Here is a 19,822-nt window from a genome sequence, read left to right as displayed (position 1 = left end):
GAAGAAAATTGCATTGAACACAACTGAGGTCCCAATAAACATCAGATAACTCACAGAGTGTGGAAAATTAGCCAATTTATATCGTCACGAAAGTATGATAATACTCAATATTATTGTGATTTATTGTAAAAGGAGGTTAATAGTGGTGTTTGGATAGTGTGTGTGTGTGTGTGTGTGTTTTAACTGAATTGAAGACAGCTGGTCTGGAGGATTTGACTCATCAAAAGAAGCTAGGTTTGAAATGCTAAATACATAAACATGGCTGAAGTTTTAGAATGGATAGTGAGGAGGACTTGCATTTTTAGATAAATCAGGGCAGCTTGAATTTCAAAGAGATGGTAGGAGGTTTACACATAGCCAGAGAAGCTAGGCCAAGCAGTGTGTTTATTTTTCCCAAAGGACACATAATATTAGCATCACGAAATGACTTAATATTATGAGAAAGGTAAAGTTCCAAAGACATATGGGAACAAGGGGATTTACATTAAAGGGGAGAAACATATATAAAGGAGATTGAAGCTGTGTTGGGGAAGTATTGTAAGATCTAACAGAAGTGTTAAAATCCTCAAGTATTTGTGCATCAAGCCTGTTGTCCACAGAAACCAAAGCTGGGAAAGGTCACTTTGAATTCTATGTCCAGGGTGTTATGCTGACTTGCCTGGATCTGTTTAAATCTTGGTTTTTACTGTTGCCTTAACAGGGGTGTAACTGGAAGCCAGATTAATTAGGGGTTTTAGGAGTTATTATAGTCCTGATTTGTAACCTGTGTGTGTGCTTGAAATCTTTTCTTCTGTTAATAAATGTTAAATTTAGTTTTTGAAAAAATCTCAAGTTTTGGTGGACTTTTTACTTCTGAATTCAGGGCACGCACCTTGAAATAAAACACAAATTGCAAAACCATTGTGACTGCATGATCAAGTTTCCCTCATGGATTTGATCCTTCCGGCGCACATCATCCACCACGTCATAATAATATAGTATAACTACAAACAGTATTTACCCATAGAAATCACTGGAAAAACTAAACACTTAGTTTAGCTGACCTTTTCACATCTTACTTTGATCATTAAAACTAAAGTTAACGGAGGTTACGACATCAGGTACGCTGCCTCATTGCGGTAGGCTTGGAGTTCTCCCAAAAGACTTCAGACACCAAGTTCCTGATGTCAGGTGTAGCCACTGAGGGGAATTGTCGTGAGGAGAGAAATGAGGTGACCAGTTCTCTCAAGCCTCCAAATGATTAGTTCAACAGCAGCATTGGCAATTGTTCAATGCAACAGGCCTGAATTATTACATAGAATTAAATAAACATTTTGAATTTTCAGGTTTAAAAATTAAATGCTATAACAATTCCCCAATTTGAATGGAAATTATAAAACTTGTTCTCACAATTTGGAAACATGAACTCTGCAGCATCACTGCCTTCAATCGGCATCTGAGTTATTGTTTGCAATAAAGGCACAAATATGGTTTGAAAATAAAACTGTCAAGTGATTTTATTTCAGGTACTGCAAACAATTTTTACTATGCATTCCAAGGTACTGTTAAAGACAGAAACCTGTGCGACAACTCCCCATGTGCCAGCAACATTAAAAATAAACTTTAATGGTGCCTTCCCAATGTCTAACTTGCCTTTCTTTAAAAAAAAACCGAGATGATAAAACTGCTCAAGTCTTTATTTGATCTGAAGCACCGTATGGAAAAATTTTAGTAGCTAACAAGAGAATAACTAAAAATTGATAAAAATGTTCCTGCAGCGAGCCATGCACTCGCGCGGCAGGTTCCAGATGTTCAACATTTTTGACATCAGTATGGAAAAATTTACTGCTAGTCTAGAGAAATTTAATATCACCATTCTTGTCATATCCCTCATAGCTATTAGGCAAGGTCTGTTAAGTTATAAAGCAGCGTTCATGATTTTTTAAAAATGGCATGGTATTTACGTTTGCTCATTGTTCAAGTGTTCCATATGGTTCTGAACAAATCAATTCAAAGTGCAAGGCAAAAGAAAATGTTAAGTTTCACATAATCTTTGACTAGAATTTTCAAATGATTATGTAAAATACATACATATGAAGTTTGAGAAAGCAAGAACTTTTTTCCATTCGTTCATAAGACATGGGCATCATAGGCATTTATTGTTTATCCCTAATTGCCGTTGAGAAGATGGTGGTGAGTTAGCTTCTTGAACCACTGCAGTAGATGTGATGTAGGTACTCAATCAGAGCTGTTAGGTCGCCAGTTCCAGGATTTTGACCCAGCAGCAATGAAAGAAATGTGGCATGTTTCCAAGCCAGGATGGAATGTAATTTGGAGAACTTACAGATGGTGGTGTCCTCACACATCTAATGCCCTTGCCCTTCTGGACAATAGCAATTGCAGGTTTGGCAGGTGCTGTCAAAGAACACTTAGCAAGCTGCTGTAGTGCACCTTTTAACTGGTAAGACTGTAGTCATCAGTGAGGAGAAAGTAAATGTTTAAGTTGTTGGATAGGGTGCCAATCCAAGCGGGCTGCTTTATCCCGGATGGTGTTCAGTTTCTTCAATGTTGTTGGAGCTGCACTCATTCAAGGAAAGTGAGGTATATTATATCACACGGCTGATTTGTGGCTTGTAAATGGGAAAGACTTTGGGGAGTCAGGTGGGTCACTAACTGCCAAATACCCAGCCTCTGACTTTGGGGAGTCAGGTGGGTCACTCACTGCCAAATACCCAGCCTCTGACTTATTCTTGTCGCCACAGGATTTAAATGGGGCTGGAATAGTCAAATTTCTGATTAATGATGAAACTCCAGGATGTTAATGGTGGAAGATTCAGTGATTGTAATGCTGTTGAACACCAAGAGGAGATGGTTAAGGTCTTGTTGGAGATGATCTGGCACTTGAGTGGCAGAAAAGTCACTTATCAACCCAAGCCTGAATATTGTCCAGGCCTTGCTGCATTTCAACATGGACTACTTCATTATCTGAGTTGCAAATGGAATTAAAAACTATGCAATCATCAGTGAACATCCCACTTCCAACCTTATGTCAGAGAGAAGACCATTGAAGCAGCTGAAGGTGGTTGGCCTGAGTTCAGTTCCCTGAGGAACTCCTGCACCGATGTCCTGGAACTGAGATGATTGGCAACAACAACTACCTTCCTTTCTGCTAGATCTGACTCAGCCAGTGGAGATTTTTCTCCTAATTTCCATACACTTTGATATAATCCAGTCTCCTTGATGTTACACTCAGTCAAGACCAGTCACACTAACCTCAATTTTGAAATTAAACTCTTTTGTCCATGCTTGGACTAAGGCTGCAATCAGGTCTGGAGTTAAGTAATCTTGTCTTTCGCAATCACACATTAGCTTCCAGCATCATGGGGATGGGGGTATTCTTAGAGCCAACTGCTCCTATTACTTCTTCAATTGTCCATCACGATTCACAACTGGATGTTTTAGAACTGGAGAGCCCCCTTCTGATCTGTTGATTGTGGGATCACTTAGCTCCGTCTATTAGCACGCTGTTTCCACTGCTCAGCGTACCTGTAGTCCTGTGTTATAGCTTCATCAGGTTGGCACCTCATTTTTAGGTATGCCTGGTGGTGCTCCTGGCATACTATTTACAATCTTCATTGAATCAGGGTTGATACCCCTGACTTGATAGGAATGGTAGTGTGAGGGATATGCTGGAGCAAGAGGTTACAGAGTGTAGTGGAATACAATTCTGTTGATGATGGGCCACAGCACCTCAAAGATATCCAGTTTTGAGCCACTTGATTGGTTTCAAATCTACCAGAATTAGAACGGTAGTTGTGCCTAAGAACATGATTGAAAACTGGAGGATTTAGGCTCCACAAGGACTCCAATGGTTACTTTTATCAATACAACAGGGATGCATCTGCACCAGGTAGATTGATAAGGATGAGATTAAATATATTTTACCCTGATATTGGTTTTCTCACCACCTGCCACAGGCCCAGTATCGGAGCTAAGTTCTTCAGAACTCGGGAAAACTGGTCAGTAATGGCACTACCGAGCTACTGTTGGTGACTGGCATTGAAGCCCCCATCCAGAGTACACTCTGTGCACTTCCTACCCTCAATGCATCTTCCAAGCAGTGTTCAACATGAAAGTGTCATCAGCTGGGCAATGGTGGAAAACAGTAGGAACACCATGATCTGCAAGTTCGCCTCCAAGCCACAGACCATCCTGACTTGGAACTATGCTGTCATTCCTTCACTGGGGCAAAATCCAGCAATTCCTTTCCAAACATTACTGTGGACATGCCGACAGTGCATAGAGTGCAGTAGTTGAAGAAGGCAACTCAACAGCACCATCTCAAGGACAATTAGGGAAGGACATTGACACCCACATCCTATGGAAAATAATTTTAAAAAGGGTACTTGACTTGGTGCCATGAGAATGGGGTCCAGAATCAATTTTGGGGACTCTCAGGGCCGCTCCCTGCCGAATATACACGAAGGTGCCACCAATTCTGTTGTGCCTGTCCTGCCATGGGGTAGTCTGTGGGACATAGTTCTCCCAATTTTGGCACAATTCCCCAGAAATTATTCAGGGATACTTTCCAGGGTGTAGGCTTCAGTGTTGTATTTTTCATTACCTGGCTATCTGAGTTTCAACATCCGTTGCTTAGGTCAATGTCAAATGTTCCATCTGTGTTGTTTTTTATTATTGGAATACGTACGATAATTATTGGAACATGTATGATATGTATGAGTACTTGAAAGGCTATTTCAGAGAGTAGTTCAGAGTCAACAACATTCATGTTGATCTGGAGTCAGACATACGCCAGATGAGGTAAGGAATTCTTTCCCAAAAGGGCATTGGCAAACCAGGTAGATAATACATCAATTTGCTAATTTCTGCTCGCCTTAACTGAGATTTCTTTTAAATTCCAGATTTATTTAATTAACTGAACTTAAATTCCCCAGCAGCTATGGTTGAATTTGAACTCATGTCTCTGGATCATCACAAGTCCACTAGATTAACATATCCACGATGCTACCAGACACAAAAAATCCGCCCAAGGTAAATATCTGCAAAATTAGCAGCAACACAAAGAAAAAAACATATCTCTCTCCAAACTAATAATATAAAACTTTATAGTGTTAATAAAAAAGAGGCACACAACATGCTTAAAAACTCCATCCAGTTGGGTTAACATAGTGCACAGCAGTCGTCTTTTAGTTCATTATGCCAATCTAATAGTAGCGACTAGATTGATTTTGTTTTAAAATTCTGGTTTTTAAGCAGAACAGGGACAGGGACCTGGCTGTAATTTCTTGCATTAGGTGACCTTAGAACACCAATTTTCAGCACGCTGGATGCAAATTTGCTCCCATTTAGATGTAAAAAGTTGCAAGTGTTGTAAATAAAAAACACAATGAGAAAAGAACAGTTGATCTTCATTATACTTTAAGTACAGTATTCTCCATAAACTACATATACTTTTTTTTAATCTTCAGAGTTATTTAAGGATATTTAACATCTGTTTTCTCAGAAGTAGCTGTTTAGGAGCTTGGCCTAAGTTTACAGAAGCTGAAGAACTAACAGTCATTTGGAACGTATTTAATTGAAAGCAATAGCTGTTGGAAGAATGTCAGAAAAGATCCTTTTACCTGTACTTTGGACTCAGTTTTCCATGATCAAATACTGCTTCTCAATGGGACAAGAAGTGCAATTCAGTAGACAATACTGTAGGTAACAATTATTTTAATTCAAATTTTTGAATCAATTCAGCTCAGTTTCATTTATGTTGGTACATGGAGCAGAAAATAAATTTAGAACGGCCCTTTTTGCATCCATATGGCCCCCAAATTTTGTACTGCAAACTGTTCCGCCCCATTTGAGCTGAAGGTGTACTCGGTGCCATACTGATCCAGGTAACTTAGTCACCATTAATGCCTGCCTGAACCAGGCATTATGTTCTTTAAATATATAAACTATGCCAGTTATAGGACACTCGTCGTGAAACTGAGGTACAAGTGGTCACAGTTTGAGCATTCTCAAAGCATTCACAAGCATTCTCAAAGCATTCACAAGCATTCTCAGCCTTATTCTACCAGGTCTTGAATGGCCGAGAGCAGGCGTGCAATGGGCCAATGCCAGCATAACTGGCACCCCAGGAAGATCACATTTCCTGCAACAAGGTGGCCATCCCTCTTTATCAATGTCCAAATTGTCCCAGCTGAGGAGCTGCAGGAGAGCCTGTTATTATTGTCAGCAACATTTTAAAATGAGGCCTGAAGCCAAATTTGGTTTTGGTCTCAAGCTGGTGCATGTTACGGGCATAAGTTGAATTTACCAATACTGTGTCCATCTTCTGACTGAATTCAGCTCAAGGCATATGTTCTCACTTGTTACAATTTCAAAAGAAAATTTTAAAATGTAGCAGTTACATAGTACTGCCAGCATCATATTTTGCCAATAAATTTGAAAGCGTTAATAGTTCAAGTAATTATTTGTGGCATATTATACATGGACAGTAAAACTGTACTTTCCAAGCATTTCAGTAATGTGACCAGGTTATTTCTTGGTCAGGAAATTACTGCTTGGCAAACATTGAACTTATAGTGCCAGTACTGGCCAGTGACAGCACTCTTGCCTCTAGGTCTGAAGATCGTGGATTCATGCCCAACTCCACAGAATTTAGCACATGACCCAGGCTGGTCCTTCAGTGTACTACTGAGTGACTGTGCAAATTGAAAGTGCTGTCTTTCAGATAAGACAGACCAAAGCCCCGTCTGTCTTCTCAGGACGTAAAAGATTCCACAGGATGATTCCAGGCCAGAATTTTCCCATCGGCGATTTGGGGGCAGGGCCCGCTCGCGGACAGGAAAATGATACAGGATGACGTCATCCCGGTCCCTTTAAATTTTTAGGAAGGCAGGCGGACAGTGAAATCAGCTGTTCGCCCGCCGACCTGTCAATGGCCAATTAAAGCCATTAACAGGGTCATTAAGATAATTAAACCTGTCCATCCAACCTTAAGGCTGGCAAGCAGGCCAGGAGCCCCAGCGGGTTTCTGATAATACATGAAACCCCACCCACTGGTGGGATGAGGTTTCATGTCCGTTTTTAAAAACTTTAATAAAGTTTATGTCCTTTTTATTAACATGTGTTAATTTCTCGTGTGACATTGTCACATGAAGGAGACATGTTAATTATTTTTATATTTTTAATGTTTCTGACACCGTCAGTAATCTCCCTGAGGCAGCACTAAGTCTCAGTGAGATGTGTGCTCTTTCGCACGCGTTCACTAAAGAGTGCACTTTGACAGATGGGGAATCCCTCCACCCCCGCACAGGAAGCGCATAGCGCTTCCTGTCGGGCAGACCGCTGGGCGGGCCTTAATTGGCCCGCCCACTCAAAATGGCAGCAGGACCGGTTTCGGCAGCGGAGTTCAGCTACCAACCAAGGGCAAAATTCTGCCCGAAATCTTCTAGTGTCCTGGTCAACATTTCTTCCTCAAACAAAACAGATCAACTGGTGATTCAGCACCTTGCTCCTTATGCCTGCCATATCTGCCATCATCACAACATATCAAAAATATGCTGGGAAGCTGGGAACAGCTTTGGGAAGTCCTGAGGATGTGAAAGGCACTGTATAAATCCTGGTTATTTCTTCTGACTTATATTTCATTTTATGTAATTTTATCAAATTATTTTACAACAGATTTACTATTTGTTTAAGTTAATACAGGCAGGAGGGTCATGTACAAAATCCTTCATATGAGCAAAAGGAGGACTTTAAATTAAATTTTAAAAATTAATTTGCTGATAAACACCCTTCTAACAAGCAAGAACTACAACAGGAATCCTATCTGAAGATTAGGTTTACATAAATAAAAGCAATGTAATTGCAGGTACTGGAAATCTGAAATGAAAACAAAAATGCTGGAAACACTCAACAAACAAGGTTATCAAATCAAATCAGTCAATTCTTACAAAAAGTCATCAACCTGATATGTTTACTCTATTTCTCCCTCCGCAGATGTTACCTGACCTGTTGAATGTTTCCAGAATTTACTTTTTTTTTACTAATTCATTGGCTAATTATACCCTTATTTGTGTCCAGTCTTAGCATTTTAAATTAAAATGAATAATCTCAGTTACAGCAAGTTCAAAGCCAATATTTTAAAGCTTTTAGAATATTTTTAAACAGTGTTAAAAGTTACAGGAGTTGTTTTCACTTCTCTGGTAGCCAGATTCATATCTTCAATACTTGAGAACAGAGTGCTGTAGTTAAGTGACCGGAGGAAGAGAGCAAACATCTACAATTTTATTCCGCAGGTGCTGATATTATAAAATATAATCATTTGCCTTGGATTACAATCTAAACTGCATTCACATTTCACATTAGAATTTACTCCTTTTAAGTGTACATTTTGAACGTGTTATCATGGGAGACTTATCCTTCTTTCCATAGAGAAGTGACTTGATCTTCACAGCGCAACATTAGAGCCTGTATTTCTTTAATATTAAATTAGAGCATTTAGTTACCACATCTTTGATAGGGTACTTGCATTTGGAATGACTTTCTGCAGTGCATTTGGTGCCTATCCACTGCATAAATATAACAACTTCACATCCTTAAATGCATTTTAATGGTGAGGTTGAAAGTAGAATATTGTTTTCATGGAACTAATGGCAACCCTGATACCAAATTTTGGATACTGGCATTTAACCACATATCTGCTCCTCCCCTGAAATTGTTATATCACTTGCACACAAATAACAGTTTGTAATGTTAGCTTCACCATTAATAAAAACAAAGAGCTGAAAAAACTCAGCAGGTTTGGCAACATTTGTGGAGAGAGAAACAGGGTTAACGTTTTGAGTCCAAAATGAATCCTCTTTGGAACGGAGTTCTGAAGAAGTCATACCGGACTCGAAACATTAACTCCGCTTCCCTCTCCACAGATGCTGCCACACCTGCTGAGTTTTTCTAGCACTTTGTGTTTATTTCAGATCTCTAACATGCATAATATTTTGCTTTTATTTTAACTTCACAGTTATTTTAAGAGCAAAATCTGACTCATTAACAAACAGCAGCAGATTTCAGTACAGGCTTCAGCTCAGCATAAAATGGCTCATTAATCTTTGACATCAGCTCTCTAAAGAACGTAAAGCTTTTTTTTATTACTAAATATTTTGAGCACTGTATGTAGTTTGAATGCTGTTCAGGCTGAAAGTTGTAAAAGTACCAGCCTCTATCTTTGGCAAAAAGTCAACATGACTTTCTTTTGTCAAAGCACAGCTTAAAAACATTCTGGGGAGCTCTATTGTACTTTCAACAGTGCATTCACATATATAGATGTATGTTGGTACAATTTAATTACCCCTTAAACTCTATAGACAGCTAAAACATTGGAGATACTTGATGCAATGAAAAAAAGACACTCAAATCAAAATGTAGGTGAAATGACACTCTGCTGCCTGAAGAAATTCAATTATACCTGCAATAAAAATCAAACTGCCTATTGTTAATCATAAAACTTGTAAGCAACTTGCATTCCAGTAATCTGTCCAAGAAATCTGTATTATCAAATAAAGGCAAATCAGGGCAAACTTCAAAAAGTCTTGCAGTTAGGTACTCTACAAATGTGTGAGATCAATTGAGATTGATATTAACTTGGTGTTCTGAAATCTTTTCCAACAACCTATGACCAATTTTAATTTCACAGAACCTGGCCTTGAACAACATTAAACTTCCCCTTATTTGTTCATATTTTATTATACAAAAATGTGATGTGAATAGAACCAAGTTGGATGATAACAATACAACTCAGTTTACAACATGAAACAGTCACAGGCCAGGCTACTCTTCATGTCCATGGGTAATACCTTCATATCGGTCTAAATGTCATTTCCTTGAAATTCCATTGTTCCCACAGTATCCAGTCCTGAAATAAAATTCCAGGATGGGAGGTATAGCTTTGCACAGCTGCTTTTATCAAGGAGGTTTTGAGCAATTTTCAACATATCATCAACTTAATCTTCAGGCTTTTTTAAGTGCCTGAAGCACTACCAAAGCTCTTGATATGTAGAAGTGACTTGTGCAAACTTAATGCGTGTAAGTTTCCAAACAACAACCTGTCCCGAATACAGTGGCCTGCTCTGAAACAAGTACAATCATGGATATGCTGCCATACTTCTGGGTTAAAAGCTGAGCAGGGACGTCTCTTAAACTGAGGTCATATTGTGAAAATTTGCATTTTACTACTCTTAGCTAAGTTATTGCTTAGTCAGATTGTATTATTTTTTATAAGCAAGATTTGTCTGATGTGGATATGTTGCAAAAACTGACCTTGTGGGCTTTTGATAATTTTATGATACATAACAAATTTTGTGGAGACTCCCTCTTCAAATATCAACCTTTGAAAACAGTTATGAAAGATCTACAATAAAAATTAACAGGCCTTCTCATCAAAAGCACATGAGATCAGTCCGTGCAACCTCCCCACATCAGAAAATCTTGCTTTTAAAAGTATTAAAATCTGACTAAGCAAGAACTTAGTTAACTGTAGTAACATGCAAATTTTCACAATGTAACCTCAGTTCAACAGACATCCCTATACAACTTTTCAGATACTTTGCTGCAACAGGAGGGGTATGGAAGGGTGGATGAAGGGAGAAAATAAAATTTCAACTGTGCTGCAAAGGTACTCAGAGCATAAACACTTAAGTGCCACAGTGCTCCGGGTATTCTCGTATTGATTGGCAAATGAGTTTCACATCTGTTTGAAATGAACTTTGATCACAAAAACATTTTTTACACACCAAAAGAATTACTAACGTTGAACTGTAAAGGTGAAAAAACCCCAAAGGAAGCTACTGAAAGCACTGCATCACTTCCTCTGCATCTCAACAGCTCACTATATTTATTTTCCATGGCTTCAGCATGATACAATCAGGTGCAGACACCAATAAGTCTGTGAAACAGATGTCAGGTTTCTTCTTCAAGAAATAAATCCCACTGTATTACTTTAAATCAGTGGTCCTTCAGAATTCATAGCATCCTTTTGATCTATTCTCCCTCCCCCACCCACCGTGAAGCAAAATTACACAATCCAGTGCAAACAATGGTAATCATCATAAAACAAAATTTAAAACCAGCAGGTTCCCAATCTCAAGCTGAGTTACCATACCTGTATCATTTGCAGATCCTGTTGATAATGCTGGCATGATTGCTTCTGCAAAACGTCACAAGGAATATCGCGTAAGCACTCAGCAGTGAGGAAAGAATATTTGTAGGCCAGGTCAGTCAATGTTCGTATGTTCGCTCAAGCCCACCTATGCCAACTTGTCGATGAAGATTTATGTCATTTGTAGTTGTCCCCTGGATAGAATAATAATTTTATAATCAAAATATGACTCAATAAAATGATTTTTTTTCTACCTTACATTTAAAGCAATGCTCTGAGTTCAAACTTCGGAAATGGACATTTCCCTTTGCCACACTCCATATCAGTGGATAAATGAACAGCTTGTCAAAGACAACATTAATGGCTATTCTGAAGTTTACAGCTCAGAGCCCTCACACTTAAGAGTTCATCATACTCTAGACCGGTAGAACATGCCGTAAGAAAATAAAAATGAAACAATTTGTGTTAAAATATTGTATGTATTGACTTGACAGCATTTCAATGGATGAGTGAATTTCTGCACTGCAGCTGACGATTGATCAGAACAATCGCTACCTCACAATCAATTCCAACAAGGCTCAGCTGGTCAGCCAGGCATGGTCAAATCAATACAGGGCAATCTGTACTTAAGAACTGCCCCTATAGGTGGTCATCCATTTATTTTGGCTTTTTGAAGTTCTTTCCATTATCAAATAGTCATCTGTGCATTGCAAATTGTGGCCACCTAATTATTGCATTATTTTCCACTAAATTAAATCTTCATATTAGAGTCAGGATCCAGCTGCTGGAATCAAGTAAGGGCCTGAGCGCTTCTGTCTGTGTGCAACTTTTCAAGTTCAGGAATTACAGGATTCTTCAGTGGCCGCATAAAAATGTACAAGCAAATTCAGATTTCCCACACATAAAATATCATTCAATAATTCAAAACAGAAACAAAAATACATGGAAAAACTCAGCAGGTCTGACAGCATCTGTGGAGAGGAGCACAGTTAACGTTTCAAGTCCGAACAAAGAGGTGTTGAAGGTGGTGATATTATCTAAAAGAATGTGCTAATTAAGGGTAGAAAGCAAGACGAGCAAGGTACAGATAGCCCTAGTGGGGGTGGGGGGAAGGGATCGAAATAGGCTAAAAGGTCGAGATAAAACAATGGATGGAAATACACTTAAAATAATGGAAGTAGGTGGGAAAAGAAAAATCAATATAAATTATTGGAAAAAACAAAAAGGAGGGGGAAAATTGGAAAGGGGGTGGGGATGGAGCAGAGAGTTCATGATCTAAAATCGTTGAACTCAATATTCAGTCCGGAAGGCTGTAAAGTGCCGAGTCGGAAGATGAGGTGCTGTTCCTCCAGTTTGCATTGAGTTTCACTGGAACAATGCAGCAAACCAAGGACAGACATGTGGGCATGAGAGCAGGGTGGAGTGTTGAAATGGCAAGCGACAGGGAGGTCTGGGTAATGCTTGCGGACAGACCAAAGGTGTTCTGCAAAGTGGTCACCCAGTCTGCGTTTGGTCTCTCCAATGTAGAGGAAACCACATTGGGAGCAACGAATACAGTAGACTAAGTTGAGGGAAGTGCAAGTGAAATGCTGCTTCACTTGAAAGGAGTGTTTGGGCCCTTGAATGGTGAGGAGAGGGGAAGTAAAGAGGCAGGTGTTGCATCTTCTGCGGTTGCATGGGAAGGTGCAGTGGGAGAGGGTTGAGGTGTAGGGGGTGATGGAGGAGTGGACCAGGGTGTCCCGGAGGGAACAATCCCTGCGGAATGCCGCCGAGGGGGTGAAGAGAAGATGTGCTTGGTGGTGGCGTCGTGCTGGAGTTTAAATAAACAGTGAAGCTGTTCTATGCATATACAGTATGAAGCAACACCAATTTAGTCAGACCTGTTGGTGACCTTAACAGAAAGGGTGTAATGACAGTGATAACCAATAGAAATGGATAGGGCAAAGAAAATAGTCCATCAAAAAGCATAACCAGTGAAAAAAATTCCCATTGTTTTGTTTTCTTAAAAAATATCACAATTTATCAAGCAATTTTGACAGAACAAAATGACAGCATAACCATGTTAGAAATTAAACTGCAAGACCACTGCTCAGTCCATTTTTTTGAAAGATGCATGTCAAGTAACCAAGTCTACCTCCTCCTCTCTTGGAACTTACTGACATGACTGCAATCAGTACTTTCCTGAATTTTCATCACTGGTTCCCCCATAACTCCCAAAATGCCATCCTGCACACCCCAAGCTCTTGATTACATCTCAATTGTGCAGAAATCATTAAATCATTTAGAAGACATGAGATAGTCTCCCACTCAACTCATCCTTTCCAATTTGTGAAATTCCTTACCGTTTCAATGTTTTCCCTCGACAATCCTCAGCCTTTTTAAAATCCATTGGCATTGCCGCAAATTACTTATTAACATTTGTTAGTTTCCTTTTGACCCCTTTTAAACTTGGTGAAGTCCAGCACACTCAACCTTGGCCTTCCAATGGCCTGATATGGTTTATCCAAGTTTAAAAAAACTGAGCAATTTGTTTGTACAAGAGTTCCCTCCTGTCACAAAGATCTTTCTTCCACTCCAACCACTTCAATTTTAAAACATTTCATACTTTTCCAAGGGTTAACACATGGAATGCATACTGCAGCTAATTATTTAAAAGAGTTAGTTAAGAATTTTTTAAAAAACAATGATTAAGCTTGCATTACAGAGCTCCAGGTGATGGGTGACCAGTGACACAGGTGCAATGTGCTAACTTGCTTCTGGTTATATATATACATCTTAGCAAAATTCTGATGTCTGCACACACTTCCTGTCTAAAAATCTTAAAAGTACAAGCTAAACATGAAAATAAAATAAAATCTAAATGCTACAGGTTTCAACACAAACCCAAGAATGTGTCTTATAACTATGTTAAAAGAAAGTCCATAGAATTAAGGGTAAAGTGGTGGTATGGACACAAAATCAGCTCAGTGACAAGAAGCCAAGGGTGATGGTGGGTGGATTTTTTTCAGACTGGAAATGATTTGCAGTGGTGTTCCCCAAGGATCAGTTTTAGGTCTATTACTGTTGAATTTTTATAAGCAACCTAGACTTGGATGTGGACAGCAGCATTATAAAGTGTATAGGTGAGACGAAACTTGGCAAAGTAATAGTGAAGAGGATAGTTCTTGGCTTCAAGATGACAAAGACACGAGGGTTAAATGGACAGAAGCATGACAGGTGGAGTCCAATGCGAAGAAGTGTCAAGTGATGGATGCACTTTGCAAGGACTAATATGTAAAGACAGTACACCATAAATGGCACAACTTTACAAAATGTAGTGAGCAAAAGTGTGTCCACAGACATAAATCTGTGCTGACTTAACTGGTGGCTAAAAAAAAGCAGATAGGTTCCTTGGGTTTATCAGTAGAGGGATTGAAAAAGACAGCCAAGAGATCATGCTAGAACTTTATAACTCAGTGCTTAAGCTTCAGCTGAAGTATAAGATGCCAGAAATATTCAGCAGGTCAGGCAACATCTGTGGAGAGAAAAGAAGTTAACGTTTCAGGTTGCAATGACTTTTCAACAGAATCTTTTCGGCTGGAGTATTGTGGATAATTCTCGGTACCATACTGAAAGGTAGATGTAAAGGCCTTAGAAAGGATGCAGAGGACAGTTGCCAGGGATGAGAAACTTCCCTTCTACAAGTGTTAATTAAATTATGTAAAGCTGGTTTAATTTTGAAGCCAACAGAAAGGCACTAATTTATTTTATCTCTTTCATTGACAGTTGGAAAACGTATGTGTTGTAGTTGTGAACATCAGTGAGACCGCAATACTTAACTGATAACTCAAGGTAGGCAGACAAGAGAGAAGCAGCGAAACAAGTTGAGGGTGAGTGGAACTTTGGACCATCATTCCCCTGCACAAACCCTCCAGCCCACTTATTCTCTTCAAGAGTGGATAAAGAATATAAGGAGGATTAAGTGTGAGCTAAACAAGAGAGTATGGGGGTTGAGCAGGTAGCTTCTGCACAGAAGATGTAGGGGTCAGGATGGGAGGGAAGAGAAAACGTAGGTGAAAAGGTAAAGGGATAGGTGATATACTGCAAACAAGGACGTGGGGGATAAACACACGGGATCGGGAAGGGCAATTTGCAGTAGGCCACATTTTCTCTGCAACTCCTGTCCTAAATGCAGTCTACAGAGTTGGTGAATCCCTTTGTCACCATGCCACAATCACCTCAGATTCAAAATGGGAGAATAAAGGAAACAGAAAAAGATACAGGGAAACAAAAATAAATCAGTGAGAAAAGCCCACGAGAACAGAAAGAAACAAAGCCAGAAAAACAAACAGAGAAAGAAAGGGCAACAAGAGAGAGCATATTCTCTGACTTAAATATAAAAGAGATCAGAATCACAGGTTTCCTCACACCCCAAGCTGTCAAGAGAACAAAATATTGAAACTCAAGTCAGTTACTTCCCATGGATAATGTTTCTCTGCTCCCAGCAGCATAGGAACCAGTGTTCTATGAAGCATTTGACATCTGCAGCTATGTTTAGCACTTCAGCTTCCATCCCTGATCCATTACTTTATTTTCTGAATGAGCTCATCAACATAGCATTAACTGTTCTTGTTTCAAGTCTTTTACACATCGCTACTTTTCTGGAGGGGTTAAAGTTTCTTGAAATCGCTAATCTTCCCTGAGGCTTGTTTATTTTGTATTTGATTTCTCCAGTTGTCTGCACACAGTCCAAGTTAAATAGTTTACTTATACCAACATTATGCCTCCCAACATTTTTAAGACATAGATTACATCTCCTCTCAATATTCCAAACAAATCACTGACAGAACCTTCAATTCAATTATTTAAATGGTACCTGGAAGCTAAAAATTCCATTTCTTTCCTGCTAGTAACAACGCATCCCCATATCACGCATCATTCACTGCCTGAGGGTCAGCAGAGGGCCTTCAACAGTATGCTGCCTGTAACACTAAACATGGCAAGTAATAGAAACTTGGCACAGCAGCACTGAAAACATCAACTTCTAGTTATCTTCTTCACAGCACATTGTATCACAAATCTTTCAGTTTTAGCTGACTTTGTAGTTGTCAGTTAACATAGCTGGAGATTAAAACAAACAGGAGGAAGAGGAAAGAAAGTTATTTAGTTTAATTTCCAATAGTGGCCAGCTTCAGGAAGTTTAATAAAAAAGTTAATTAGCCCCCAAGTTAAGAAGAATTGACAAAAATGGCCACGGTCCAACCATGGGAGCAATGAAATTGGGGATAAGTGGAAAGATTTGTACCTCCACAAGTCCCTTGAGTCAGCTCTTTGGTAATTAGCCACAGTTTACAAAATAACATGGGTATCTCTCTGCATTAGAGACACTATTGGTTACATATAGCGAGGGGCACCACTCCACAAGCGTGGGGTAAGGCACGGATGTGGGCCTCCATGAACGACCACACTCGAGCCATCTAAACTAAATGGAACTTAACAAAATAGAGAAGTTGCAATTCAAGTGGGACTAAAATACAATAGGGTAGATTTAGGGTGAGTACAGAAGAAAATCAAGCTAAATAGAGAGGAAGCAAAAAAAAAAAAACTTCAGAATGGCAAAACAGAACGAATCAAAAATAAGAGGAAAGTCAATTGCAAAGAACCATAAACCGTTAAATAGGATGGAATTTTTCTGCGGTGACAAAAATTTGAGCGAGGACAAAAGTCAGATTTCTGACAGTAGGAAAACAAGTTGGAATTTCCCCCTCAGCACTTACATGACGGCTAGTGGCCGGTCAACCTTTTAGCTGATCCACATCGGGAACTCCATATGCATGCATTAACATATCATGAATGTTCATTAAAAATGCAACTTGGCAGAATTACATTCTTCCTCCTAATTACATGCCATGCCAGCAGGAAATTAGACTGTTCTGACTCACAGCCAGATACAAGTGGCATGCACCTGCCCAACTTCACTTCACTCGTGACTTTGAGGTGCATACAACATTGAAAGCCTACCTGCAACAGTGTTACTCCAACTTGTCACCACTGCCAAAGCTGCTCTCTCAGGCAAAACTGCTGAGGTCCACAAGCAGAGCTGCTCGCACTGGGTACTGTGGGGCACAGGCAGGGTTGCACTCGACCAACTGAAACCCAGCACAAGGACAGTGGGGGTGGGGTGGGGTGAGGTGGGGTGGGGTGTAGTGGGAATATGCAGAGACATGAGGGAACAGGGGAGGGATGGCAAGCATAGGGATGACTAGGGGGTGGGTGCGGATATTAGGAACAAGGGAGGGAAAGGGGAATGGCAAGCAGAGGGATGGCTGGGGGAGAGGGAGCTGGAGCCCCCACTGCTGAAAGGGGTTCACACAGACTCGGGAAGGGGGAAGAATCCTGAAGGAAGCAGGGGGATGAGTGTCAGACATTCATAGTCCTGTGACAGGTGCCAAATGGTCGGGGTGAGAGTTTAAAGGCAGTCCTGAGGCTTTGTATGGCATGTACGTTGTGGTCCCAGTCCAGGGAGGGGCAAGGCCTGTCTGCTCAACGCGGGCTGTGATCATGATCTCGGTAGTGCTGCGTGTTTGACTCAGTACTGGACTGCAGATGAAACAGTCATGGTCAGAGAGGCATCTGCAGCCTGTGAATGGAGAAAACATAATAAAGGGGGAGTACCCGAAGGTCTCATGGTGGCGGAGTGGTGGTCGGGGGTGGGGAGGAGGAGCTGATGCTCAGTCTGTGACCGTGCACACAGCCTCAAAATGAGGAAGGGTGAAGTCCATGTGGGGCATAGAGTCATCCAGAGTGATTGGTTCAGAAAGGGTGGGGGGAATGGAGAGGGCTGGAATGTCACTATGGGCTCCAGAGTGACTGGGGGAGGCTGGACAGTGAAATTCAAATAAGTATGAGGTTGCCCCTTGAAAGGACCCCCAGTGTCCTGTCAGGGACTCCTCCCACACTTTTTCAGACCCCTCTTATGGCGATTTTGTTTTTTTGTTAGCTTCATTTTTAAATTGTGTCATTGATTCAGGGTCTCAACATGGTGATGCTGCATTTCTACTTCGAGACCAGCTTCAATTCCCTCCCTTGGCTATACGCATCCCTCCAATCATCCTGGAACCCCACCATCTAGGGGTCTGTAATTGTTGGGTGAGGTACATTCATCTCTTGGATCTATCGGTCCACAGGAAGGAGGATTGCAGAATGGAGGTTGCGGTCAATGCTGCTTTCTTGGTGGCAGTGCTCAAATTGAGAAGGAGAAGAAGGGCCTTGCCATGTTTAGCATAGCTTAGAGAAGAGCCTCAGCCTAGGGTGCATGGTCCAGGGATGCCCCAGGAAGATCCAGAGGCTGAGGAAGTCAGACCCAACCCACGTGGGTGACTGGTGCAACCAAGGGCCTACCGAAGATGCTTCCCCTACTTAGAGATGAGCGAGAGACAGTGCCGTGCACATATGCATTTGTCAAGATAGGCGGCGACTCATGTACACAGTCTGCTGGAGGATCTGATGTCACGGAGACTGGGAGGTCATCCCCTGCCAGTGCCCGCGAAGGCCACTGCCGCTCTCAATTTTTTTGCAAGCAGCTCATTCCAGGGATCCACAGGGGTACGTGTGCGGCATCTCAGTCCTCAACACAAATATATTAAGAAGGCTATGGATGCCCTCTACAGAAAGGCTTATTATTATCTGAAGTTCACAATGGATAATGGTAGCCAGGCTGCTAGATTTCTGTGGCGATGATTATCTCAAGGGTGCAGGGTGCAATCAATTGCAACCATGTCACTTTAAGAGCTCCATGGCAGAAGCCCCTGATCTTCATTAACAGGAAAGGGTTCCACTCCATCAAGCTTCAGGGGTCTGCAATCATCAGAAGCACATCATGTACTTGCATGCCAGCTACCCCAGGAGCTCTCAGGATTCCTGCATCCTGAGTCAAACCCAGGTGCCACAGATATTCGAAGGGCTGCGGCACTTACAGGGATGGCTGCTGGGTGATAAGGGGTACCTGCTGAAGAGATAGCTCATGACACCCATGCGTCATCCTCAAAGTGGGGAAAGATACAACACGGCGCACTCTGTGACAAATTCCATCATTGACATTAGCACAAATCATTGGCATCTTGAAGATGTGCTTCTGTTGTTTGGACCGTTCAGGTGCGACTCTGTTGTACTCTCCAGAGAGGGCGTCGTGGTCTATTGTGCCCTGCACAACTTGGCACTTCAGAGAGGAGATCACTTGCCACAGGGAGACATGGAGGTGGCAGGGAATTTCTTCGGACAAGGAGGTTTGGATCTTCAATGCACTGTCTGAGAATGTGGCAGAGGCAGGGTCAATCGAGGCTTTCTGAAAATGAAAAATTTGCAGGGCTATGGGGAAAAGGCAAGTTAATGCCATGATCTTATTAAATGGCTCAAGGGACCGAATGGCCTACTCCTGCCCCTTGTTCGTATGAATTGCTCCCTTAGAGGGCCAGCACAGACAGAACAAGTCGAATGACCTTCTGTGCTGCAACCATAGAATCATTCTATGAATCTATACTTGGAAGGCCAGGAACCTGAGGAGAGCGATGATGGCCAGCTTCCATGTGAGGATGCCATTGCTGTGGTACGATGTGGAAGACATGCCTACGACACATTCATAGCAACAAGGTTCCAGCAGTAGTAAGGTCCAAGCACGGGGACCAGGTGTATTTC

General features: G+C 41.0%; 1 protein-coding gene across 8 annotated transcripts in view; it reads right to left on the bottom strand.

The window, feature by feature from the left end:
* The window catches only part of mpp7a (membrane palmitoylated protein 7a), a 519,275-nt gene that overhangs the window by 337,683 nt on the left and 161,770 nt on the right, over positions 1-19,822 (bottom strand). For 7 of the 8 annotated variants that reach the window (XM_041184801.1, XM_041184806.1, XM_041184807.1 and 4 more), the window contains exon 3: positions 11,153-11,343. In XM_041184801.1, the coding sequence (XP_041040735.1) occupies positions 11,153-11,189 (37 nt within the window). In that variant the 5' untranslated portion in view covers positions 11,190-11,343. Of the gene's footprint in view, positions 1-11,152; positions 11,344-16,004; positions 16,097-19,822 lie in introns of those variants that run through there. The other variant, XM_041184805.1, reaches the window with a different exon arrangement.

This window comes from Carcharodon carcharias, chromosome 3, assembly GCF_017639515.1.
Source record: "Carcharodon carcharias isolate sCarCar2 chromosome 3, sCarCar2.pri, whole genome shotgun sequence".
Classification (NCBI taxonomy): domain Eukaryota; kingdom Metazoa; phylum Chordata; class Chondrichthyes; order Lamniformes; family Lamnidae; genus Carcharodon; species Carcharodon carcharias.
Note: the sequence above shows the minus strand (reverse complement) of the source record. Positions and strands in the feature narration are given on the sequence as shown.